The sequence below is a fragment of the Penicillium psychrofluorescens genome (genome assembly GCF_964197705.1).
Source record: "Penicillium psychrofluorescens genome assembly, chromosome: 2".
Classification (NCBI taxonomy): domain Eukaryota; kingdom Fungi; phylum Ascomycota; class Eurotiomycetes; order Eurotiales; family Aspergillaceae; genus Penicillium; species Penicillium psychrofluorescens.
The window spans coordinates 3,394,002-3,418,120 of record NC_133440.1 but is presented as its reverse complement, the minus strand read 5'-3'; the positions used below and the strand labels follow the sequence as shown (position 1 = coordinate 3,418,120).

General features: G+C 53.5%; 8 protein-coding genes across 8 annotated transcripts; 5 read left to right on the top strand and 3 right to left on the bottom strand.

The window, feature by feature from the left end:
* Positions 1–293: 293 nt before the first annotated feature.
* On the top strand, positions 294–5,091 carry PFLUO_LOCUS3466 (Tricalbin-2; the record flags this gene model as incomplete). The annotated part of the gene is made up of 6 exons (XM_073780716.1): positions 294–500; positions 559–621; positions 674–920; positions 977–3,379; positions 3,430–3,570; positions 3,623–5,091. The coding sequence occupies 6 exons, from the start codon at positions 294–296 to the stop codon at positions 5,089–5,091; spliced, it is 4,530 nt and encodes a 1,509-aa protein (XP_073637543.1).
* Positions 5,092–5,469: 378 nt separating this feature from the next.
* Positions 5,470–6,306, bottom strand: PFLUO_LOCUS3465 (uncharacterized protein; the record flags this gene model as incomplete). Its single annotated transcript, XM_073780715.1, has 1 exon — positions 5,470–6,306. The coding sequence occupies one exon, from the start codon at positions 6,304–6,306 to the stop codon at positions 5,470–5,472; it is 837 nt and encodes a 278-aa protein (XP_073637542.1).
* Positions 6,307–8,179: 1,873 nt separating this feature from the next.
* On the top strand, positions 8,180–9,181 carry PFLUO_LOCUS3464 (uncharacterized protein; the record flags this gene model as incomplete). Its single annotated transcript, XM_073780714.1, has 1 exon — positions 8,180–9,181. The coding sequence occupies one exon, from the start codon at positions 8,180–8,182 to the stop codon at positions 9,179–9,181; it is 1,002 nt and encodes a 333-aa protein (XP_073637541.1).
* Positions 9,182–10,584: 1,403 nt separating this feature from the next.
* PFLUO_LOCUS3463 (UTP-glucose-1-phosphate uridylyltransferase) lies at positions 10,585–12,424 on the top strand (the record flags this gene model as incomplete). The annotated part of the gene is made up of 2 exons (XM_073780713.1): positions 10,585–10,689; positions 10,961–12,424. The coding sequence occupies 2 exons, from the start codon at positions 10,585–10,587 to the stop codon at positions 12,422–12,424; spliced, it is 1,569 nt and encodes a 522-aa protein (XP_073637540.1).
* A 687-nt stretch (positions 12,425–13,111) lies between these two features.
* On the top strand, positions 13,112–15,498 carry PFLUO_LOCUS3462 (uncharacterized protein; the record flags this gene model as incomplete). Its single annotated transcript, XM_073780712.1, has 6 exons — positions 13,112–13,264; positions 13,327–13,929; positions 13,995–14,146; positions 14,198–14,374; positions 14,429–14,710; positions 14,850–15,498. 6 exons carry the CDS (start codon positions 13,112–13,114, stop codon positions 15,496–15,498), a joined length of 2,016 nt encoding a protein of 671 aa, XP_073637539.1.
* Positions 15,499–15,934: 436 nt separating this feature from the next.
* On the top strand, positions 15,935–18,612 carry PFLUO_LOCUS3461 (uncharacterized protein; the record flags this gene model as incomplete). Its single annotated transcript, XM_073780710.1, has 3 exons — positions 15,935–16,477; positions 16,599–17,290; positions 17,337–18,612. The coding sequence occupies 3 exons, from the start codon at positions 15,935–15,937 to the stop codon at positions 18,610–18,612; spliced, it is 2,511 nt and encodes an 836-aa protein (XP_073637538.1).
* A 578-nt stretch (positions 18,613–19,190) lies between these two features.
* Positions 19,191–21,749, bottom strand: PFLUO_LOCUS3460 (uncharacterized protein; the record flags this gene model as incomplete). Its single annotated transcript, XM_073780709.1, has 1 exon — positions 19,191–21,749. The coding sequence occupies one exon, from the start codon at positions 21,747–21,749 to the stop codon at positions 19,191–19,193; it is 2,559 nt and encodes an 852-aa protein (XP_073637537.1).
* A 569-nt stretch (positions 21,750–22,318) lies between these two features.
* Positions 22,319–23,608, bottom strand: PFLUO_LOCUS3459 (Plasma membrane sulfite pump involved in sulfite metabolism; the record flags this gene model as incomplete). The annotated part of the gene is made up of 4 exons (XM_073780708.1): positions 22,319–22,471; positions 22,537–22,822; positions 22,888–23,184; positions 23,256–23,608. 4 exons carry the CDS (start codon positions 23,606–23,608, stop codon positions 22,319–22,321), a joined length of 1,089 nt encoding a protein of 362 aa, XP_073637536.1.
* Positions 23,609–24,119: the final 511 nt, after the last annotated feature.

Below are 24,119 nucleotides of genomic sequence, written 5' to 3'. Positions count from 1 at the left end.
CTCTTCTGTGTGTGTACAACGCTTGCCTCACTCTCTCCCTCCCTCCCCTGCCATTTTACAAACCCGTACGTCAACCCACCCACCCTGTGTCCACTCCCACTCCCACTCCCCCAATTCCCAATCCCCGGATCCGGATCCGGATCAACCCAAACTTGCTCTCCCCGCATCTTTCATTCTCTTCTCCAACTCAACTCGCCCATTAACATTTTCTTCCTCACCCCAGCTAGCGCCAGATTGTGCGGTCGCTTGCCATTTCCCACCCTTGCATTCGACACACCCGACCGATCGCCGAGATGGCGTCCGCCGCTGCGGAGAACACGGAGATGAAGGAGGAAGGGGTCATCGAGGCTGCCCAGGAACTCCACCAGGATCCCCAATCCAAGGTCAACCCAGATAAGGTCGAGGAGATGCTTGTCGATGAGACTCGCAAGGCTGGTGTCCCAGCCTATCAATTCGACCCGGATGCTTCGCCTGAGGATAAGGCCGAGGCGGCTGGTTCAGTGAGTTTCCTCTCTTCGCGAATTATGCAATGGGTGACGGAGTGACTGACTCGGACAGGGCGCGCCGCGTGAGTCCCTCCGTGATAAGAAGCCTAAGGGAATGGCCGTCGTTACGGACAAGGTGGGTACTCTAGGCTCCGTGGTGCATGCAGTAATTAATTAATTAATTTCAGAATGATGGCGTGGCAGACTATGACCTCCCGCCCCCGCAATCAGCCACTGCGATCATGGCCGAGGATGCTACACTCAAGGAGAAAAAGGGCGGAAAGGAAATGGATGAGGATCTTCGCTGGGCGCGCAATCGCACCGGATGGGCGCCTACGTTCATTACCGAGAAGCTGGCCGGTGAGGACGCGGAGGGCACCTTGCTTGATCATCAGACTTTCCTAGAGGGCAGACTGTCCGACAAGCTCTTTGGAGGTTTGTACACACCCACACTTGTTTGTCGCTGCGGTGCTGACAGAGATGCTCCACAGATTGGTACCACAATGCTGGGATTATCGTGTTCGCCTGCTTGATTTCGTGGCTGATCGCTGCTCTGGGCGGTGGTCTCGGCTGGGTACTCTTCGTCATGGCCGCGTGCAGCACTTACTACCGCACGTCGATTCGCCGAGTCCGCCGCAATTTTCGGGATGATGTCCACCGTGAAATGGCCAAGCAGCGTCTCGAGACCGACACCGAGAGTCTTGAGTGGATCAACAGCTTCCTGGTTAAATTCTGGCCCATCTATGCCCCCGTGATCTGCGACACGATCATTAGCTCCGTCGATCAGGTTCTGAGCACATCGTGCCCTGCGTTCCTGGACAGCCTGCGTCTGAAGACCTTCATTCTTGGTAACAAGCCGCCGCGTCTCGAGCACGTCAAGACATACCCAAAGACCGAATCAGACACCGTCATCATGGATTGGAAGTTTAGCTTCACGCCCAATGATACCATGGACCTGACAGAGCGCCAGCTGAAGAACAAGATCAACCCCAAGATTGTCTTGGAAGTGCGGGTTGGCAGAGGTGTCGTTAGCACGGGGCTCGATGTCATTGTCGAGGACATGGCATGCACGGGCTTGATGCGCGTCAAGGTCAAGCTGCAGCTCCCCTTCCCTCACATCGATCGTGTCGATATCTGTTTTCTGGACAAGCCCGAGATCGACTACGTGTGCAAGCCTCTGGGGGGCGACCATCTCGGATTCGACATCAATTTCATTCCGGGTCTGGAGTCCTTCATCAAGGAACAGATTCACGCCAACCTGCAGCCGATGATGTATGACCCGAATGTCTTCCCCATTGAGATTGCGAAGATGCTGGCAGGGAATCCCGTTGACCAGGCCATTGGTGTGGTGGCGGTTACGCTGCACGGCGCCAACCAGCTGAAGAACCCAGACAAGTTCTCTGGTACTCCGGATCCATACGCCGTGGTCTCGCTGAACAACGGCACGGAGCTGGGTCGGACCAAGACTGTCCACGAGAATGCCAGCCCTCGCTGGAACGAGACTATATACGTGATCATTACTTCTTTTTCCGATACTTTGAGCATTGTGCCGTACGACTGGAACGAGTATCGCAAAGACAAAGAGCTTGGAACTGCCGCTTTTGCCTTGGACAAGCTGGAACAAGAGCCCACGCAAGAGGGTCTCTATCTGGAGGTGCAGTCGAGCGGTCGCAGTCGTGGTGCGGTCCATTGTGACATCCGCTTCTTCCCGGTTATCGAGGCGGCAAAATCGGACACTGGCGAGGAGCTACCCCCTCCGGAGCTGAATACCGGTATTGCCCAATTCACCGTCGAGCAGGCCAAGGATCTCGATGGAAAGAATATGATCGGCAAGCTCAACCCCTACGCTGTGCTGCTCTTGAACGGCAAGGAGATCCACACCACCAGCAAATTGAAGCGTACCAACAACCCCATCTTCCAGGATAACGCCAAGGAGTTCCTCGTGACGGACAGCAAGGCTGCTCGCTTGGGCGTGATCATCAAGGACGATCGCGACCTTATGACCGATCCGATCATTGGTCGGTACCAGATCAAGATGAACGATATGAAGAAGATGATGGAGCGCGGCCAGCAATGGTTCCATCTGCACGGTGTCAAGGGTGGCCGTGTCAAGATGATGTTGCAGTGGAAACCCGTCGCCCTCACCGGCATTGCTGGTACAGCGGGCTACATTGACCCCATTGGCGTCATGCGCTTCCATTTCAAGAGTGCCACCAACCTACGGAATTTGGAGGCGGTGGGCAAATCCGACCCTTACGCCCGTGTCCTGCTGTCGGGTGTCACCCGTGGTCGCACCGTGACATTTCGCAGCAACTTGGATCCCGAATGGGATGAGGTGGTCTACATCCCCATTCGCAGCGCCCGCGAGAAGCTCACTTTGGAGGTAATGGATGAGGAATCCATGAACAAGGACCGAACTCTCGGCTGGGCGGATATCAAGGCTGCCGACTTTGTGCGTGAAAATGGAGCCGGCGAATACGAAATCGATGATGAGAAGGCACCTCTCAGCGCTGGTCTTCGCATTGGCAATGGTCCCATCAAGGGCCAACTCAACTATACCGTTGCCTTCTACCCCACCATTCCGGTTGTCAACCCGGAGGAGGAGGTTGAACAGGAGGACGAGGCAGAAGAGCAGGCTGCAGATGGCATGCCGCGCAAGAGCATGCATTCCAAGTCTGCCAGCGTCGACTCAAAGGTTTCCAAGGCCTCCACAGCCTTGTCCAATGGCGCCGCTTCAAACGGAAAGGAACCTACTTCGCCTACCACCAACGGCCGTGCCAGTCTGGAGACTAGCGCATCGCGACCGACCACTCGCGACTCCGAGGGTGGTTCTATTCGCTCGGTCAAAAGCATTCCCAGGACTTACATCAGTGCGGAGGACCTCGCTAAATACGGTATGTACCTCTTGGGGGTCTGGTTTGATCAGATGCTAACGGAGATACAGAGTCTGGATTTATTGTATTCCAATTCCACGAGGGCAAGCTCGCACACAGTAATGTGCATCTCGAGGTTCTGATGGACGACTATATGTTCCCGGCCTACATCTCGCCCAAGATTCGTTCTGAAAATGCCAAGTTCGAAGATAGTATGTACCTCCTTTATATACGGAGGGGCAATGTGCTGACCATGACTTGCAGTTGGTGATGCCTTTGTGCGTGAGCTTGAATTTTCCAAGATCACCCTGCGTCTCGTGCGCAAGGACGATACCAAGGAAAGCAACGACGAGCACACCGTTGCCAAGTTGACGGGCGACACGCTGTCTACCCTGCAGCGTATTCTGTACACGCCTACCGAGCTTACCCTGCGTTCGCCGGAAGGCGACATCAGTAAAGTTACAGTTAGCGCACGGTACATTCCTGCACAGATGAAACTCGACCCGAAAGAAAGTATCAATAACATGGGAACTCTGCGAGTGGAGGTCCTCGACGCTGCGGATCTGCCCTCGGCCGACCGCAATGGCTATAGCGACCCTTACTGCAAATTCCGACTGGTCGATAAGGAAGTATTCAAGACCAAGGTCCAGAAGAAAACGCTGCACCCGGCGTGGAACGAGTTCTTCGAGACGTCTATCAAGTCCCGCATTGGCGCTGATTTCCATGTGGATGTCTATGACTGGGACTTTGGTGACAAGGCTGACTTCCTGGGTGCTACCTCGATCGACCTGGAGAAGCTCGAGCCCTTCAGCGTTCATGAGATGACCCTGCCCTTGAACGGCAAGTCTGGCGCCATCCGTCTCAAGCTCCTGTTCAAGCCCACCTACGTGATCCGCTCTCGGCAGGGCTCCTCCACCTTCTCGGGTACGTTCGCCACGCCCGGCAAGGTCATCGGCGCACCCATCAAGGGCGTTGGCTTTGTCGGTAGCAACGTTATCCGTGGTGCGTCTTTCCTGCGCCGCGGTGTGATGGGGAAAGTGCACCACAAGGACAAGAACGACGCGGACAACGCATCGTTGGCCACGCAAGATGAGGCCCACGAGTCTCCCAGCGGTGGTGGCTTGAAACCCGCCGCCGCTCTCGTGGACGGCGACTCACCCACCAACTCGGGCCACACTACCCCGACCAAGGAGCACTCCCGCAACCGCAGCACGGCCTCCATCCTCGGCGGCACAGGCGCCGGCGAAAAAGGCACCGCGAGTATCACCATCGTCTCAGCGTCCGGATTCCCCTCCTCCGCCAACGTGCGCGTCCTCGTCCTCGCCCTGGGCGCCAAGGGCGCAAAGACAGTCCACAAGACAAAAGCCCACAAAGCCAGCGGTGACAGCCCCATCTCCTACGACGAGTCCTTCCGCGTTCCGAGCACAACCGCCGATGCATCGTACCAGATCCGCGTCACGGACCACTCAGCCTTCGGATCGGACGACACCCTCGGCGAGGCGATGTTCTTCGTTGGTGACCAGGGTTCCGTGGCGGATCAGGACAAGCCCGTTCCTGTTGGTGAGGGTACAGTGACTATTCGGAGCAGCTTTAACTCGTCCGAAGCGGGTCTGCGGCCTACTACTTCGCACTCTACGAATGGCGATGCAGCCTCAGTGATGGCTGACTCGCCTGCTTCCGGGAAGATGAATCGGCGCAGCTTTTTGAGTAAACGGAAAGTTAGCGGTGCTTGATTCAAGGGTTCCGGGGTTGATGTTGATGGGGGATAGTTGCTGTTGAATGATGATGTTTGATTGGGTTGGGTGCTTTGGATAAGGATGGATGGTTTGAAAATGATATCTTGTTTTTTGATTGTGATATCCTTCGTTCCGCCTACTGGGCTTTGTTTTCTTTTCGGACAAAGTGTGCCCAGGGCGATGAATTGTTTATGGTTTTTTTTTTCACTCTATTTTTATTTGGTGCTTGCCATGCTTTCGAAACTGCAAATAGAAAGAGTATTGTATGCAAATGCAATTGAGTTGGTATTGATATTTTACTCCCATCTAATTCAGTCTAGTTGTGCATGCATGCATCCACCACCCCCACCTCCCTCCTTCCAATATCGTAAACCTCTACATCTCCCCGATTTGTGTCCGCATGTGGACTTCAAAGCTATAGCTTGCAAACTGGCTTCGATAGCGAAGCGCCTTGCCGAGCCTAAAGAAAATAAAGGGCACAACGCAGAACATCGTTGCTATTCCGGCAATAATGAACCCCGGAAGCCTTGTCTGCGATCCATCGAAGATGGCATACCCGATAAGCGGCATGATACCGGAAACCAGGGCGCGGACAAAAGCTAGTCCCGCAAAAGCAGAAGCAGAGTAGACCGTGTATGTATCGGTGAGATATCCACTAAGCGTATATGCGATCTCGTTGACCCCTAAACCCACCAGGACTAGGCCAGCTGTCGGAAGTAGCCAATGAGCCCTCCACATGGCTGGCGGTGTTGTGCCGTAGAACCACCACAAGCCGGCGGCGAGTGCCGGGGTACCGAACGCAAATCCCAAGATTTTGTCTTCGGGCTCGATCTTCAGGTTTCGGCGTTTCTTTTCTCGCATTTTGCGGATATCCCATATGTGTGGCAATACGCCGATGCAGACACCGACAATCAAGGCGAGGAGGGGGAAGGATGCACTGGATCTAGGGAGGCCTAGCCCTAAGTACGCTCTGGTTATGGATTCCGAGAAGAGGTATACAATCCCCCAAGAGATGGCGCTCAGAGCCGATACTATTATCAGGATCGGCTCTGTCACCATCATCCGCGTTGGCCGGATAAAGACGACATCGACAAAGGCCGCCAGATCCGGAAAGGGGTCCGCAGAATGGAACTTGAGTTGAGCACCCGGCGATTCCTGTGATAGCGAAGCAATCTTCTTGCGAAGCAACTTGCTTGGTCGGCTCTCTCGCATGCCCAGCAGAAGAACAGTGTTGACCGCGGTGCCAATAGCCGCACTGTAAAATATCCAACGCCTTCTCCAGTCTCAGTTCAACATTCAAACGTGTCTGCGTTGCTTCTTACCAGCTGGCTACTCCGGAGATGCACGACGCATAGACCGGCCCAAAGGCAAGTCCAGCAGTGGCGGCTGCGTTCCAGAGCAAGACGAGCCACACCCGATGCTCGGAGTTGAATTGATCCTCAACGGTCCCGGAAATCACGACGGAGGGGACGGCAGAAGCAAGCCCTGAAAGGAACCGTCCAACGAAAACCGCACTGATGTGTGGAACCACCCCCACAATCATGCAGGATAGGCTGAATAAAGAGCAGGATATGATGTAGGGCATCCGTCTTCCAAAGAGCTCGGAGCAAGATGGGATTACAAGACCGCCTAATCCTTGACCGATCTGGTACCTATGGATTTAAATCATGGGCATGGGTACCGGGTGATGCATTGTCTGTCTTACATGAGGCTGAACGCAACAAGCAGGGTGATTCTATTCGTGCCGTAATCTTCTTCTGCCAGTTCCGCTGCGGAGGGCTAGTCAATTGGTTAACAGGATACTTCGTTCCTTGGAGCCGATTCGGCATTCTCACCCCTGTTGTGCTGATAGCTGTTCTTTTTGAGTCAAGCCAATAAGCAATTTCATGATTCTGAAGCGACCGTAGAGACGACTCACGTATAGAACTCCAGAAACATGACTATGCTGGTGTCGTAAGCCTTCCTCCACACATGCCAATTGCGAGGGTGATCTTTGCAGTCTTTTCGCCATTGTACATAGCCAGTGGGAGATAATTCTAGTCCGTGCCGAAAAAGCTGCGCTGGAGTAACAGCCTCGTTCTCTAGGGCGTGAATTGTGACAGTCTCTGGTTCTTTTCTTACCTCACTGACCGATAGAGGTAAATTATGAGATTCCATATCGTCCCACTAAGACAGTCCTGATAAGTGAAACGAGAGAATATGGGAACCATGCAGAAAGCTTTGGTGGCTGACATCGAACGGGATTTTGTAGACTCCGGATCCAAATGCCGAGCCAAGAAACAAGGTCGTACTGCAGTGTGTTTGATCGGTTTGACATGTAGGTGGAATTTTGGAGACTAGAACCGAGGACCACTCTGGTATGTGGGTGGTTGGTTTTAGAGTTCCCCGGCCGCAGGACGCTATGGACATGTGCACCAATCAGTTTCTTGGTACACGTGGTTACTCTCAGCTTTTAAGCAGTCGTCAGCCGCAGGAGAGCGGTCAGTGATCTTACGATAGCTCAGATTGCAGCATTGTTACCATCCCGCGTGTAGAATCATGGTTCCTGCTACGGGCAGCTCACCACCTTATCCTGATCCCCGCATACATGATGTGACATTCAACGACAAAGGGACCGAGCGAGCTATCGGCAAATATAAGGAGAGAAGGGCATATTTTGAACTTCTACCGAGTAGAGAGGAATGCCAGGGTTGTAGTGGATAATTAGTGGCTGCTTATACGGGACGAGGGCTGAAGTGGAGTATGAGAACGAACCAGTTCTTCCTCGAATTCTTATTTGACTTAGACTAAAGATTGGTGGGCACGGTCCTCCGGCTGAAAAATCAGTACTTAGTTGAAAATAGTAACTAGAACATTTCTTTAGTGCTGTAAAATAAAGGCTCCTCCTGCAGGTTGACTTCCTACCTTTAGGGGGGGGGAAATATGGACTCAAAGAACACTGTAGGCAGTGTGGTGAAGCCAGCTCCTCAAAACATATTATGGGGAACGACACGCAATTCTGAGATAGATTTCCGCAGTAAGAACAGACTAATGAGCCTCTCAACCCCCGCTAACAAAGGCAGGCGATGTGGTGACCACTCCATCCATGGGCATGCTGGCCGCCATGGCCACAGCCAGCCTCAGAGACGATGTCTTCCGAGAAGACACAACGACCAGTTCGTTCGAAGCTCATATCGCGACTCTATGTGGCCACGAAGCAGGCGCATTCGTCATCACTGGGACTATGGCGAATCAATTAGCTATCCGGACATTGTTGACCCAGCCCCCCTACGCCGTTCTGGCTGATGCACGTGCACATATCATTCACTTCGAAGGCGGCAGTGTTGGAATGAGTGGTGCTTCTGTCCAAGAGGTCCGGCCCTCAAATGGGAGATACATGACATTGGAGGATATCATGGCACGCGCAATTCTCACAGACGACGTTCACAAGTGTCCAACCCGGGTTATTAGCATTGAAAACACCACTGGTGGCAGCATCGTCCCTCTGGCAGAGATACAGCGAATCAGCCAGTGGGCCCATGATCGCGACATTAAGCTGCACCTTGACGGTGCTCGACTCTGGGAAGCTGTAGCGGCCAGAGCTGGGAGCATTCACGACTATTGCAGACTTTGCGACTTGGTGAGCTTGGATTTTAGTAAGAACTTAGGGGCGCCTGTGGGTGCCATGGTCCTCGGCTCATCGCGGTTGATTGCGCAGCTACGCCGAATCAGGAAAAGTATCGGAGGAGGAATGAGACAGTCGGGGCCACTGGCAGCTGTAGCACGGTTTGCAGTCGAGGAGCAGTTCGGGTTTGGAGTTTGGGGAAGTCGAGACAAATTACGCTCGGTGCATGAGGTAGCAAATCGCGTGGGAAAGGTATGGGTGGAACGCGGCGGGAAACTTCTACGTGAGGTGGAAACAAACCAGATATGGGTCGACCTGGATCACGCCGGAGTCAAAGTTGGACAGTGGAATTTGATCGGAAGGAAGCACGGGATTGCATTGGACGGAAAAAGAATCGTCTTTCACCATCAGATTAGCTCGGATGCTATCGCGCGGCTAGACAGTGTGTTCAGTGAAGTGCTGGGGGCCAGAGCTCGGCTCTAGGGCTTTCCTTGGATAATTCCAATCTGATCATATCCCCATTCACTTGGTACTATTTCTTTAGTGTATCATGTTTCTGTCTGAAGGCCCTTCTCAGTATACATGAATTGAATAGATGTAGCCGGGGAAACTTGGCGGCATCTCCCGGACGAGGAGCAGCAGGCCGGCAAAACGAGCATCATGCACATAGGCCTCGGGCAGTATTCCCAAAGAGGTTACCGGTAGTTGGTATTAGAAGGGTTAAGTGGCACCATTCCAATGTCGGACTTGGCGGGAATTATAGGTCTGACCTGACTGGCATATATCACATACATAGTGCGGGATGAGCATTCTTAAGCAGTAAACAACAATTTCCATGTCTCATTTCTTGTTCTAGACACATCTTTCTCCAAGTTCTTACTCTAACTCCCATTGATATAGCTGTATCTCATTCTTAGTATGGATAGTAGTACAAAACAGTCAGGCGAACAGCCCACAACGATGAATTTTAAAACCGCGTCGTAGCTCCTGCGGGTAGGTCTGTGAGGTTCATTCCAAGGAACCAGCAGGAAGGATCATGACAGGGAGAAATATCCAATGTTAGGTATAAAGGGAGTCAAGGGCAAGGGCAAAGGGAGACGAGAAAGAAGGACTACGATATGGATACCAAATCCAGATATATGTAGCCCCACTGAACCATAGGAACCACACTCAGCTTAATTAAGATCGGACAGGGCGCTACGCATGTCCCAAGCACTGGCTGTGAAGAATTGGCGGCGGTGTGGGTCCGGTGTGGGTATGCACGAGAGAATCCCGGGCCCGGAACGATAGGGGCTGGGTCTGGATTTGGAAACGGGAATGGTGTCATTGAATGTTCATATTGGGAGAATGAGTGTCCGACGACTAGATAGTCGCATATAGATAGCAGTTGTAGTAAAAGAGTTCAAGGTACATCTATCTATCGAGCTATCCTAGCCGACGCAGTAACGAGTAAGGAGGGCATTGAAGGCATCGTTGTGTTTGGTATCACGGGATCCTCCCCCACCAACCAACAGCTCCCTTTCTTTCTTTCTTCCTTTCCTTCTCTGTTCTTCCTCTTCTCTCTCTTCTGGACTTACTCTTCCAATCTACTCTTCTCCTTGCCACAACCTAGTAAGTTCCCTGTCTCACTCACCTACTGTCACTGTCCCGCACCGCCCGGCCCCCGTCCCGTTGCCAATGACGGCACCTTGACATCCCTCCCACTCCTGCAGGCGCTTGCTTTTTTCCTGATCGTCGCGGCGTGTGGCAAAGCACCCCTCCTCTGCCTGCTTAAATACACGTTGCCTCTGTGCGTCTCTTTCGCCCCAATCTGACCTTTTATTTTTGCCTCCCAGTCTCTCTCCGACCGTCACCCTCTCTCTACCCACTCCCGACACAAAAACACAATGGCCGCAAAGGCACTCCCTTCTCACCTCCGCGCCGCCGCGAGTGATGCCTCGAATGCGGGTTCCTTCGAGACCAAGCACCATGGCAAGTCCCAGTCGCACATGGTAAGTAATCGTGAAAGGGCGTGGCTCGTCGTTCCTGCCTGCTTTGATCCTTCATACCTCTCTGGCCGCGCTGTCCTTGTTTGACTGACACACCCAAACGCGCCCCTCATTTCCTGTCTCTCTCTCCCCTTCTGGCCCCCCAACCATCTTTTTCCCACTACCATCATTTAATTCCAGTCCTTCCTTTACTGTTTATTTTACTTGCCCATCAACCATGGCAGATTCCACACTCCTTCACAACTCTAAGCTGACCACCTCCGCCCCCATCCAGGCATTCGAGAATGCTTCCACCAGCGTCGCCGCCTCACAGATGCGCAATGCCCTGAATGCGCTCGCCGACACCGTCCCCGACCCCAAGGAGAAGCAGCGCTTCGAGGCCGAGATGGACAACTTCTTCGCCCTGTTCCGCCGCTTTCTGAACGACAAGGCCAAGGGCAATTCCGTCAACTGGGACCGCATCGCGCCGCCCCAGCCCTCGCAGGTTGTGGGGTACGAGGATCTCGGTGCCGATGCATCGGTCGAGTTCCTCAACAAGCTAGCCGTCGTGAAGCTCAACGGTGGTCTGGGTACCTCCATGGGCTGCGTCGGCCCCAAGTCCGTCATCGAGGTCCGTGAGGGCATGTCTTTCCTGGATCTCTCCGTGCGCCAGATCGAGCACCTTAACCGCACCTTCAACGTCAACGTCCCCTTTGTCCTCATGAACTCTTTCAACACCGACCAGGACACCCAGTCCATCATTAAGAAGTACGAGGGTCACAACGTCGACATCATCACCTTCAACCAGTCGCGCTATCCCCGTATCGTCAAGGACTCGCTGCTGCCCGCCCCCAAGAGCTTCGATGCTCCCCTGCAGGATTGGTACCCGCCAGGCCACGGTGACGTGTTCGAGTCGCTGTACAACTCCGGCACGCTGGACAAGCTGATTGCCCGCGGCATTGAGTACATCTTCCTGTCGAATGCCGACAACCTGGGTGCGGTGGTGGATCTCCGCATCCTGCAGCACATGGCCGACTCTCAGTCCGAGTACATCATGGAGCTGACGGACAAGACCAAGGCTGACGTCAAGGGCGGTACCATCATCGACTACGATGGCAAGGTCCGCTTGCTTGAGATTGCCCAGGTGCCCAAGGAGCACGTCAACGAGTTCAAGTCCATCAAGAAGTTCAAGTACTTCAACACGAACAACATCTGGCTGAATGTCCGCGCCATCAAGCGTGTCGTCGAGGAGAACTCGCTGGAGATGGAGATCATCGCCAACGAGAAGTCCATTCCCGCCGACAAGAAGGGCGAGGCCGACCAGGCGATCTACCAGCTGGAGACGGCTGTCGGTGCCGCTATCCGCCACTTCAAGAACGCCCACGGTGTCAACGTGCCCCGCCGCCGCTTCTTGCCCGTGAAGACCTGCTCAGACCTGATGGTCGTCAAGTCCGATCTGTACCGCCTCGAGCACGGCCAGCTCGTGATGGACCCCAACCGTTTCGGCGGTGTGCCCGTCATCAAGCTTGGCTCGGACTTCAAGAAGGTCTCCGATTTCCAGAAGCGCATTGCCAGCATTCCTCGCATTGTCGAGCTGGACCATCTCACCATTACCGGTGCTGTCAACCTGGGCCGCAACGTCACCCTCAAGGGCACTGTCATTATTGTCGCCACCGAGGGCAGCACCATTGACATCCCCCCTGGTTCGGTGCTGGAGAACTGCGTTGTTCAGGGCAGTCTGAGAATCCTGGAGCACTAGATTGACTATGAAGATGATGTGGGTTAGCCAGGGAGATGGCAAAGAAAATTTTCTTTGCTCTGTGTGTGTGTTGAGCTGCTATCTGGGGGGTGCATTCGTTGCTATGGATAGGATTCCATGGAGTATGCAAAACAATTACTTTTGTATTACATTACAATAATCCAGCGTTGTCTTTCAGATGCTCTTCTTCGTGGTCGTAGGCCTCTTTGCCCCAGCAAGTAACCTTTGTCAACGTAGTATAGCTCAAGGTTGTTGAGAAAGTCATCACCTATCGGGAATATATTCCGGTGTTTCTTCTTCGCCTCCCTGTCGCATACTCCTACGGCCTTAAAAACTGCTTGAAAAAATGAATCGTTTAACCTAGGTACAGCTCGCGTCCGGCCGCGCTCTAAATATGGCCAACCCGACTTCAATCTCGTTATGCATCTTTGGCTTCCTGGACAGACAAGAACCACAACGGTTTTTGCTGGATAGGCGGGTTGTGATTCCTAATGACTCCGAGGCACGTCATCTTCGGGCAAACCTCAACTCAGACAGGGCTGGACACTTGCTAGGAAAAGAAAGTAGTGGTGACCATGGCCTGGGCATGCTATACACCAACCTTGCCGTGGGATATATATAGCACACGGCAGACTACTCCTACCATCTTTGAGGACTCGTCGCTGAAGTACATATCCCTGTCTCGTCATGGGTGATCTATACCGACAACTAGCACCAGGGCCATCGCCGACCCCAGAACATGGAAATCCCCTCGGAAATGCGGCACGAGGTCCTTCGGGACAAACCTGGAAGAAGCGAGTCTCGACAGCTTGCCTGGCCTGCAAAAAGTCCAAGCGCAAGGTTGATGATTCTCACCACCACCACCACTACTTCAAAGCTGGATACTGATATTTCCTAAATAGTGCTCTGGCACAGCACCATGCGACAATTGCCGCGCCTTCAACCGCGTCTGCATATTCGATGAATCTCTCGACCAGCGCCGCCGCATCGCCGCCAAGCGCACAGCCGACGAACTCACCTACCACCGCGAGATGCTGAATGACCTCTTCAGACTCATCCGCATAGCCGACGAGGCGCAGGCCCTGCGGTTGCTAGATATTATTCGCCGAAATGCACCGCCCGAAGAGATTCGGTCTTATATCAACGAGACCCTGAACGGTCTCGACTTGTCGTCGGACAAGGTCAGCCAGGAGACTGTCAACAAGCTCGAGGATGTGCGTCGCATGATCAATGTTGAAGGCGCAGGCCCGTCTTTTCGGAGGAAGGTTATGGATATTCATTACCTCTGCGATGATGCGACTTGCAAGGTCCCCGCGAAGCCGTGGACGACTGTCACGGAAGATAATGATCTCGTCTCCCATCTTGTCTCACTATATTTCACGTGGGATTATCCGTTTCATGCCTTTTTGGATGCGGAAGTGTTTATTCGCCATATGGCGAGTGGGGAGTTGAGGTCTGAGTTCTGCACGCCGTTTCTGGTGAATGCCATTTTGAGTAATGCCTGTGTATGTTTGTCTGGATTGTCTGTTTGTATCTTGGGAGTTGCTGACTTGATATGATATGCATACAGTATTTCTCAGAGTTCTCGGAAGCGTATGTCGTTCCGGGGGATATCTCTTCTAAGGGGATTGATTTCCTCGCTGAGGCGGAGCGGTTGAAGGAAGAGAAGCCGGTTCAGCCTAGTTTGGCCGCTTTGCAGGGGACGCTTCTTATGTATGAACGGTATGTACGTTTTGTTTCTGTTATGGGAACAAACCTCTGAATGGACGCTAGATACTCGATGTCCCGGAATGATGATCTGGGGTATAGAATGCTGCACGATGCCATTCGAATGGGGGAAGCCTTGGGCTTGGTTGGTAATAAAGGCCCTAAGCTCACATCCGAGCAATTGTCGCCAGATATGGAGGTGTCGTGCAAAAGGACAGCATGGGGGTTATTCGGGGTTGACACGTAGGTCAAGTCAAGCCTGAAACCAAAAAACTACTGACATCCAGGGAAATGCAGATTGGTTCACACGGGCTTCTTGAGACCCAGTCTCATAGACCACGTCAACATGACCCGCATCGATCGTAACATATCCGAAGATCAAGCCGTTTGGAGACCATATCCAACTCATCGCGACGTGCGACCATCCTATCTGAGCCAGTTCTTTGACGAGTCCTGCAATCTGTCGGCCATCGCACGCGACATCTCGTGGAGTATGTTTGCAGATAACAGCGCCAGCAATATCTTCGGTGGCGTTAAGCGCGCCAGTCGGGAGCAGTTGTATGAACGGATTCGTCGCTGGTATGATCTTTTGCCCGAGATATTTGATGTGCGATATAAGTTGCCACCGCATATTATTATGCTGCTGTATGCGGAACCCTTTCTTGTCTGGATGGTGCTGATCTCTTGGTAGAATGCGGTACCATACGTTGACTATCAGTTTATTCACCTGCACTTCCGATGATGAGGTCTCGAGTACTACGCCCGACGCACCCCACACACCCGAAAGTCCTCCGGGACATACACTGGAGACTAAGTACAATGTATGGGAAGTGACGCAGAAAGCCGCACGAGGCATAGCAGAACTGACGCGATTGCATCGCCGCGAGTACGGCGTGAGTCGCGCGCACCATTTCGCCATGTACGCCATGAACCTGGGACTCTTCACGATGCTGGAACAAGAGTTCTTCGACGTACTTGACCAGGACTTTTTATCCCTGGCGAGTGCGTTTTCCATCGTGGCCAGCCGCTCGTCGCTGGGTCGCAATCTATTTCACATCTTTCGCCAATCTGTCCGAGCCAAGGCGCAGGGTAGCAAGATTCGGGAATCCACCTCCATCCCGGATGAGCTGAAGGATCTGTTCGACGAGGAATCCTCGTCGCAGGGACATAGTCGCTTCGACGAATATGCCGAAGGTCTGGAGAAATTGAACGAGGACGAGAAATACCACGGCATTGGCGGCGAGGGTGAACAGAGTCTCCAAGACTACCCCGGTCTCGGGCTGTCGGACATGCTTGACCGCTATGAAAGCCTGAGTCTCGGCAAAGACGAGGTGCTGGCAGAGAGACATCGACCAGCTAGGTGCTGAACAGGTGTCCACCGCGATAGACCCTGCTTGCGAATTACACAGTGGCGACTTGCATGCAGCTTTTAGCAGTCATCTCTCGAGCGGAGAACGACGTGTGGTTCGTCACATTATTGGTTGGTCGAGTTTCCTTGCTACTGACGTCAAAAGCACCAAACAACTCAGGGTAGTGGTCGGAGTCGATCACCGGTGTGGCGACACGGCTTCACTACCGTTCCCCGCGCGCAGAACAAATGCAAGGCGTCGGCTCAAGTCTTCTGGAATTGTTCGTTTTTGGGCGATTATTGCGATTGCCATTCCAAGTCAGTCGACATCTCTCTTCCCACCTTTTCTTGTTTTGATTTCTTTCTGTCTTTCTTGATTCAACAATTTCGAAGTACATAACTAGTTATTTGATGGACCTTTTTCATTCCAATGAACAGTATACAACTACTGTGCTATGGCCAACCCACCCAGTCAATTCGTGCAGGTGAGCCCGGGGACTAGTGCCACCACAGCCAATGATGCCTTTTGGCCTTGGACATCGACCACCGAGGCTCCCTATGGCCCTAGCAACAACAATAACCGCTACTTCATCCAACCTTCTTCGAGGAACCCCTCGTTCTCGTCACAGTCAGTGTCTCCCGGGACCCCGGGCCCTCCTCCCCCTGGTGGCGGGCTCGAGAGCAGCCCCAATGTAGCCTGGAATAAAGTCGCCATCCCTCGAGCACCCAACGCGACCACGATCAGCCACCGCCGCCGCTCTCAACGGGCGTGTGAGCCCTGCCGCCAACGCAAGATCAAGTGTGACGGCAACCGACCGAGCTGCAGCAAATGTATCGAACACAGCCAGCAGTGTTCCTACGAAGATGTCAAACGGGTCCGCGATCAGAAACGCCTCGGCTCGTTATCCAAGCGCGTGGACCAGTATGAATCTCTGCTCCGTGAGCTTGAGGTCGGTGCCGATGCTACTACAGCGCGCAAGATTAGAAAATACCTAAAGGTAAGTCTATACTGTTTACCTCCCTGTTTTCGAGTGCGCACCTCAAACGGCTTTTGCTTTTTTGCTTTTTTTTTTGAGCCAACGAATGGTACTTTGACACCATTTGCTCTTGTTGAACCAGGGCCCAGATGCCGCTTTGTCGAGTCAGAAGAAGGAGGAGGACGATAACTCCTCGTCGATGGCGTCACTAGATGGGATCGATATGGTCGAGGAGGATTTGAACCGCAGCAAGAACTCCCGCGCTGCCGGCTTCTTTGGGAAGGCTTCGGAAGTTGCGTGGATGCGGGATCTCGCAGATGATATCGAAAGCAAGGGCGTCACGGAGGACTCAGTCTTCAAGGGAATCAATTATGGGCAGCAGATGTCGGCGGATAGTGGTCATACTTCCATTTCGAGGGTGAACTATCATCTAGATGACCTGGACATTCCCTTCGTGGACCCTTCCGATCCATTGGCCATTCCTAGCCGAGACCTTGCAGACCGATACCTCGAGGCATATTTTGCTTTAGTTCATCCGACGTTCAACATCATTTGCAAGTCGCACTTCGAGGACCAGTATCATCAATTCTTGGACCGGGGTTACGTCCCGCATCGGAATTGGATGGCGCTGCTCAACATGATCTTCGCCATCGGCTGCCGTTACTGCCGACTCACGGATATTTCTCACGCTCAAGAGGACGACTTTCTGTATTTGACCCGAGCCAGAAAGCTAGGTCTGCACCCACACGTTCTTTTCGAACACAGTGATCTCCAGCAGATCCAATTCGAGCTGCTACTGGCTGTCTATCTTCTATGTCTAGGCCAGCTCAATCGGTCTGTCTCTTGTTCTATTGTGCATACAAATATTGACCAGCAACAGAGCATGCAAATTCTCGCACATGGCTTTCAGCTCTGCCCTTTCTCTAGGCGTTAACCTTCGCATGGCAAACGTCCAAAACCAAAAGGACTTCCAAGAAACCCGGTATCGGCTCTGGTGGACCATCTTCTCACTAGAATGTCTTTTCTCGTCAATGACCGGGCGCGCCTCCTGCGTCGACGAGAGCATCAGCTCCGTTCCGACACCACTGCCATTCGACGAAGAATCCTTCACTCAGCCAGCCATCCACCAGCTTATAAAGGACCATAGGCTCCGCGAATCCCAGTTACAGCCTACAATCCACGAGCCGGTGGCTCAGCTCCGAGAGCAACCGTCAGTTTCTTCTTGGACTACAACATGCAAGCCCAGTGATTCTCTTTTCTTCCACTGCCTCATCGATCTATCCATCATCACGCAGGCCGTCATCAATAGGGTCTACAGCATCGAAGGTATTCGTCTCGGCAGCACCCAGGTCGAGCACCGCATGCACAACTACGGTCTCCGGCTCGAAAAATGGCTCGCCAAATTACCGCCAAACTACCAATTTACCAATCCCGACTCATCGGGTCCCTGGCATCTCAACCGTGCCATTCTCACCAATGACAATGCCCAATACACAAGAGAACGCGTCAGTTTGGCGATGAACTACTACTCAGCACGTATGACCCTCTGCCGACCATGCTTCACAATACCGACGCCGCAATCTTCGTCGACTCCCTCCTCAACCGTCCAATCATCCTCTAGCTCTCACATTTCTTCATCCCGCCGGCCCTCCCACTCCCGCTCCCACTCCTCGTCATCTAGCGTGCGAGCAGAACTGGCAACACAATGCCTCCAAGCCGCCTGCTCGCTGATCTCCATTCTTCCAGAATCCCCAAGCCTCCCCTGGCTCGCCCGCACAGCGCCATGGTGGAGCGTCCTCCACTTCTTAATGCAAGCCACCACTGCTCTGCTGCTGGGTCTATCATCCTGCTCTCTTTCTGCCCCTTTCCCAGACAATATGGACACAAATGAAAAGTTCTCCGCACAACCCGCACCAGAACCGGCAACAACAACGGCAACGCTGGAAACAGACCTCTCAACCGCCGTTGCGCAGACGAGAAAAGCCCTCTTCTGGATCCACGCCATGGCCGTCGTGGACCCAGCGTCGAAACGTGCGTTTAGGCTGTGTGCCGCTGTTATGAGGAAGATTGCGCCACCGTTGGGACTGGATCTTAGCAGTTGGCCTGATGAGTGTGTTGTTGATTCGGATCCCGAAGGGGAGGGTGTGGAGGGGTGAGGAGGTGGGTGTTGAAATGGTGTGATTAACTAGTTAGTCGCAGTCTACATGGGGAGCTAGAAGTATTCCGTAACATACATCATGATCGTTTTTATCTTCCTAGATTGAGACCTTCACATACATCAAGATTAGCGCCCCAGTCCAGTCAGCAAACGAGGTCGAAGGGATAGCCTGAGCTGGTATCGTCTATCCTATGGCCGAAAAAAACAACATCAAAGATAGGTACGTAGATATGACATGGATTAAGGCTATATACTAATGAAGAACAACCGAAGGACCAGACCTGGATAGAGAAAGATGAAAACCTTCAAGCCACGCTCAACACAGGAGAAAAGAAAGAACATGCTAAACGGACAGTAGGGTAGGTAGGAATATAGTAGTCCACAATATACCTATACTCATCCATCATCCGTCATCCGTAGCGCCGAAACGCAAGAAAATAGAAGCGCACCGAGGGAGATACACAGCGATATGCACATGAATAAGAGCCACAATTGACAGAAGAGAACAAAAAAAAAGGCTGAAATAAGGATTAAAACAGGCAAGAAGTAGAAGAAAGATCGAGTTGAGTTTGGCGATTAACTCGGCTGAGGCGGAAGCTGCACTTGGAATGTGTGCTGATTTTGATGCTGTGGGGCCGGTGGTTTGCCTTGTTGCTGCTGCATCTGCTGGCCCTGGGGATGAGAGGGATGTTGCTGATGGTGTAGAGGTTGCTGCTGGGGATGTTGCTGCTGCTGCTGCATCTGGTGTGGCATTTGCATTGACGGCTGTCCTGGGCCTGGGGGTTGCATGTATGGATGAGGAGGTGGGGGTCGTGGAGGGTGGATGGGCGATAGATGGTGCTGTACCTGCATATGGGGCGGCATTGACATGGGTTGTCCCCGTGGCGGTAGGGAGTGGCCATGCTGGGTTTGGTGCTGTAGATATTGAGCTGACAGTTGACCCGCTTGCTGAGCTGGGTGCGATCCATGTGAAGCCTGTTGCGATGGCAGTTGACCCGGCTGAGAAAATTGCGCCTGCTGCGGCATCTGCCTGGCCCGTTTGCTGGGATCGTCCTCCGCCACGGGAGCAGTGCGTTTCACCGCAATATTCGCCGTATTGAAATCCATTACACCTTCACCCGACGATGGCTGTTGACCATTTTGCCCTGCCTGAGCCGCCTCGGCAGCAGCCTTAGCAGCTTCCACATCCACCTTGCGGGGCCGTCCTCGCGGACGTCCAGTGCCGGGCTTTTTGGGAGCAGCTGGCTTTCTTGGTTTGGGTGGTGGCAGCGGCTTGCCTGTTGCGGCTGCATAAGCAAGTTGTATCTCCTTGCGCGGGCGACCACGCTTTCGCTTCAAAGGAAGAGGAGTTCCATCTGGACCGATCACAGGTTTTCCATCCTGGCCGAGCAACGGGGCTGAAGGCTGTTCGGAACCGCGTGCTTCTGTAGAGGCTGCATGGATTGATGTCATCGTTGCCGCGAAAGAGGACTGTCCTGTTTGAGGAGTCCCAGGATGTCCATTCTGAGCCGCCTGAGCCGCCTGAGCCGCCGCTCTGGCTGCTACCTCTTCTTTGCGGGGCCGTCCACGACGGCGCGGGGTTGAGGCTGGCTGGGCAGGTATCCCAGCCGGCATACCGGACATTTGTTGTCCCCCATTAGGCTGAGTAGGTGTGGCAGTAGGGAAATGTTGAATAGGTGTTTGCGTAGACGGCTGAGTAGGCGGTAGATGGGGAAGCCGAGAAGGAGGTAGGTTAGGAGTTTGAGTGGGAGTGTGAGCAGGGGCAGACTTCCGGGGTTTAGCCTTATTCTTTGGCGCAGGCTTCTTTTCCTCTTGTCGTTCTTGCTTAGAGGGGGATTCGGCGAAGGCTGGAGCAGTCGACGGAACTGATGCGTGTGGTGGCGGCACTTGCGATGGGTGAGCTGGCGGTTGGTAATGCTGGAATTGGGAATGTGGCTGGTATTGAGGTTGCTGAGGCGGTTGGGAGAATTGGGTATGTTGATATGGATTTTGTGCTTGAGGCTGATATTGAGATGGATGGAACGGGGCTTGAGCGGGTTGTTGATACGGAGACTGCTGTTGTTGGTACGAATATTGACCTTGGGCCTGTTGCTGGAGTTTTTGCAGCCGCTGTTGCTCAAGCCTTTGCTGCTGATCGCGCTGTTGCTGTTTCTGTTGCTCAAGCCGTTGCTGCTCCAAGCGTTGTTGCTGCTGCTGTTGCTCGCGCTGCTGCTGTTCAAGCCTCTGCTGCTCTAATCTCTGCTGATGCTGTTTCTGCTGTTCCAGTTGTTGCTGTTGCTCCATCTGCTTTTGCTGCTCAAGCCGCTGTTGCTGAATTTGCTTCTGATGCTCCATTCTCTGTTGCTGGAGGCGCTCCTGTTGTTGTTGCTGCTGCTGCTGCTGCTGCTGCTGATGCCGTTGCTGGTGTTGCTGCAATTGCTGCTGCGATTGTTGCGGAGACTGAGGCTGCGAATGGGGTTGTCGCTGCTGTTGATTGATGGCATACATAGACGGGCTGGCCATGGCGGGGCTGGCGGTGGGATGTGCATGTGCGTGACTCTCCCGCTGGTGCATACCCGCGTGCTGCTGCGGCAAGCGATTCATCGATTGCTGAGGCGATGAAACATTCACGTTCAGGCCCTGCGCAGCATGAGACATGGCATTCGAGGGACTCATCCCCGGCTGCTGTTGGCGCATGTGGGCCTGGGCCTGGGCCATCGGGTTGAAGCCTCTTTGCAAGTTTTGCAGGGCCATGGGATCTGAATTCCGCGACATCAGATCCGGGGAGCCACCCTGGGGCGTGAACTGGCCGGGGAACTGCGGGAAGCTCGCGGAGGTGGGATATCCCGGCCGCGGCCCCCCCGACGGCGCCGATGTCAATTTCCGCATGTCTGGCGATTGCGAAGATGCAAAGCTTTGCTGCTGCCGTGCCTGGAAGGGCAGCTTGTTGCTAGTAAACGGACTGCCATGGCCCTGTTGCGGTAGGTTGGGCGTCGCCGCCAGCGATGGCGACTGCACGTGATGCGGCCGCTGGGCCTGCGGGCCTAGCGGATGTTGCGGCTGAGAAGTAGATTGCTGCTGTTGCGACTGCTGCTGCGATGGCTGCTGCTGCTGCTGCTGCTGTTGCTGGAAAGGATGGCTCCCATAGCCCATCATCTTCAATTAATCTGCGTCAGCGGCAGCGCGGGTCGATCATCAGCGTTCAGTCGCGACCCATGAGCGCGCCACTCCTTGCCCCGAAAGAAGAAGGGCAAAAAATCGCAGACTGGGATTACACCATCAACTGGCCGGACACGGTACGATCCTGCGCCTGGCGTGTGGCCGGCAACTGTTGGACACTTTCTGTTGCGGTTGGAAAGCGCGAAGGCCGCGTGTTTTGTTGTTCGCGATGCCTGAGGCTGCCAGGACCCACACTGCACCGAACGGGTTTAGCGTCTACGGCGGACGAGTCACTCCCGTCAGCACAGTTGGGGAGCAAAGCAAAGGCAACTCAGGGGGGCGAGGAGCTGGAGGGGGGCGTACTCTGCGACGGGAGAGCAGGCGATAGGGCGAGGGTGCGAGGAAAGGATGCCGAGCAGATGTCGAGGGCGATCAGCACGATGGAAGAAGAGGCTGGACTCCACGATTCACGAACTAACAAAGAGGGAAAAATAAAATAAAATAATCATTTATTGGGAAATATTAAAAATGAAAATTCCGAAATCCCACCCCAGATCACGTGATGCTCAGGCTGCCTTGCCCCCGTCCTTATTCTTGTCGTCTTCCGGCACGCGTAGATCAGCCAAACACGGGGCAAGGAACAATTTGCCCGACACCACGCCTTTCAATGTTCCAATACTAACCATAATCCACAATCCAACTACACACAGTGACAGAATCTGCGAGAATAAATCAAGTTAGACAAGGCCAGGTCTGCCGCCGAGAGAGAATAAGAAAAACATACCGTTCCGAGAACATCAAAGAATCTCGATGGCAATTCCGATCCTAGCTGGCAGGTACTAGAGGCGAAAACACCCAGTGGAAATGTAAATCCCCACCATCCAATATTAAACGGAAAGGTCCGACTGCGCGCAATCGAAGCAGACGCAAAAAACAGCCAGACCAGTCCAAAAGACCACAGGATGAGAGCGACAAGGAAACCAATGGTATAAAACATCGGCCCGGATGCTTGCTCGAGCGTGTGGGTCTGAGGGAAGATGGCCTGGGCGCACTGGCCCAATTTCATGGCACTAGCAGCAATTCATTGTCATCAGTATACCATACCATAATCTAAAAGGCCGGAACGAGGACTCACCCGTATCCACCCTGGCCGAGCGGGCCAAGAGGTAAAAACATGCTTACAATAACTGCCTTTGGAGGCAGCTTGTGCAGTGTTAGTCGCTGGAGATAGATCACCATCACCATCAACGCGAGCGGAACTCCGATCCCCCACAGAATATAGCTCACGAGGATCGTCCACAGCGCGTACTGCGTGTTCGGGAGCACTTCCGCCACAATGGCTCCGGAAGAAGCCCCGACGACACAGGTCACAATGGGGAGAAGCCACACGGCCGTCATGGACGACAGATGTGTTTCTCCGCCGTGTGCCATGCTACATACCATGCTGGTCAGCGACATGATGATGCACAGTAACAACAACCTATAAGAGAAATAAATACTCACAGGAGAAACGGCAACGACACGGCCGTCAACACCGAAACAGCCGCATCAAAGATCCACAACCCCCAAGCAAAGTACGGCACCCACTCGCCCCAGACGGGCACGCAGACAAAACAGATCATGTTGATGATCGTGGTCAGGCCCATGGGGAAGGTGCCGATGAACATCGACTGCACCGAGTGCGTGATCATAACCCCGAACACCTCAGGATACAAAATATAGCGCAGCGCGCTGATAACACACCCCGTCACGAAGAGCACGACGTTCAGCGCGAAAATCACAACGGAGATCCAGTATAGCCAGATTCCGTTATAGGGTAAGTTGTGTAGTAATATAGACACGATCCCCGTGCCCATTGTGACGGAGAACCATCTGTTCGAGGACTGTTAGCACGATTCCGTGTGTTGTGTTGACAGAGGGGAATGGGGGACTAAGTACGAAGGCGTAAAGTTGCGAACCACCCTCCTCCACCCGCGATCATGTTTGGATAGTTCTTTTGTCGCAGACATGGGTGGTTCGACGAGATTTTCAAAATCGTATTGTGATTCGGCTGCTTCCGATGTCTTGCCGACGTTCCCGCCCACGTCCGCTGTCATTTTCCGTTCGAATATAACCAACTCTCTGCTAGAAAAAGCAAATTGCGATTAAACACAAATCCAATAGAAAAAAAAAATTGTTCAACGATGACTCCTCGCTGGATATGACTGCCTGCGTTGGATCGGATTGTCGGCCGAGATTGAATGGAGACGGAGCGCTCGGTTCACCTCGCTCGGTTCACGGCACGAAGTTTTCGTTTAAGTCACAAAAAGGAAGACCCTTTCGCGGCGATCGGCTGTCAACCCCACATTCCAGTCTGGTGGCTTACAG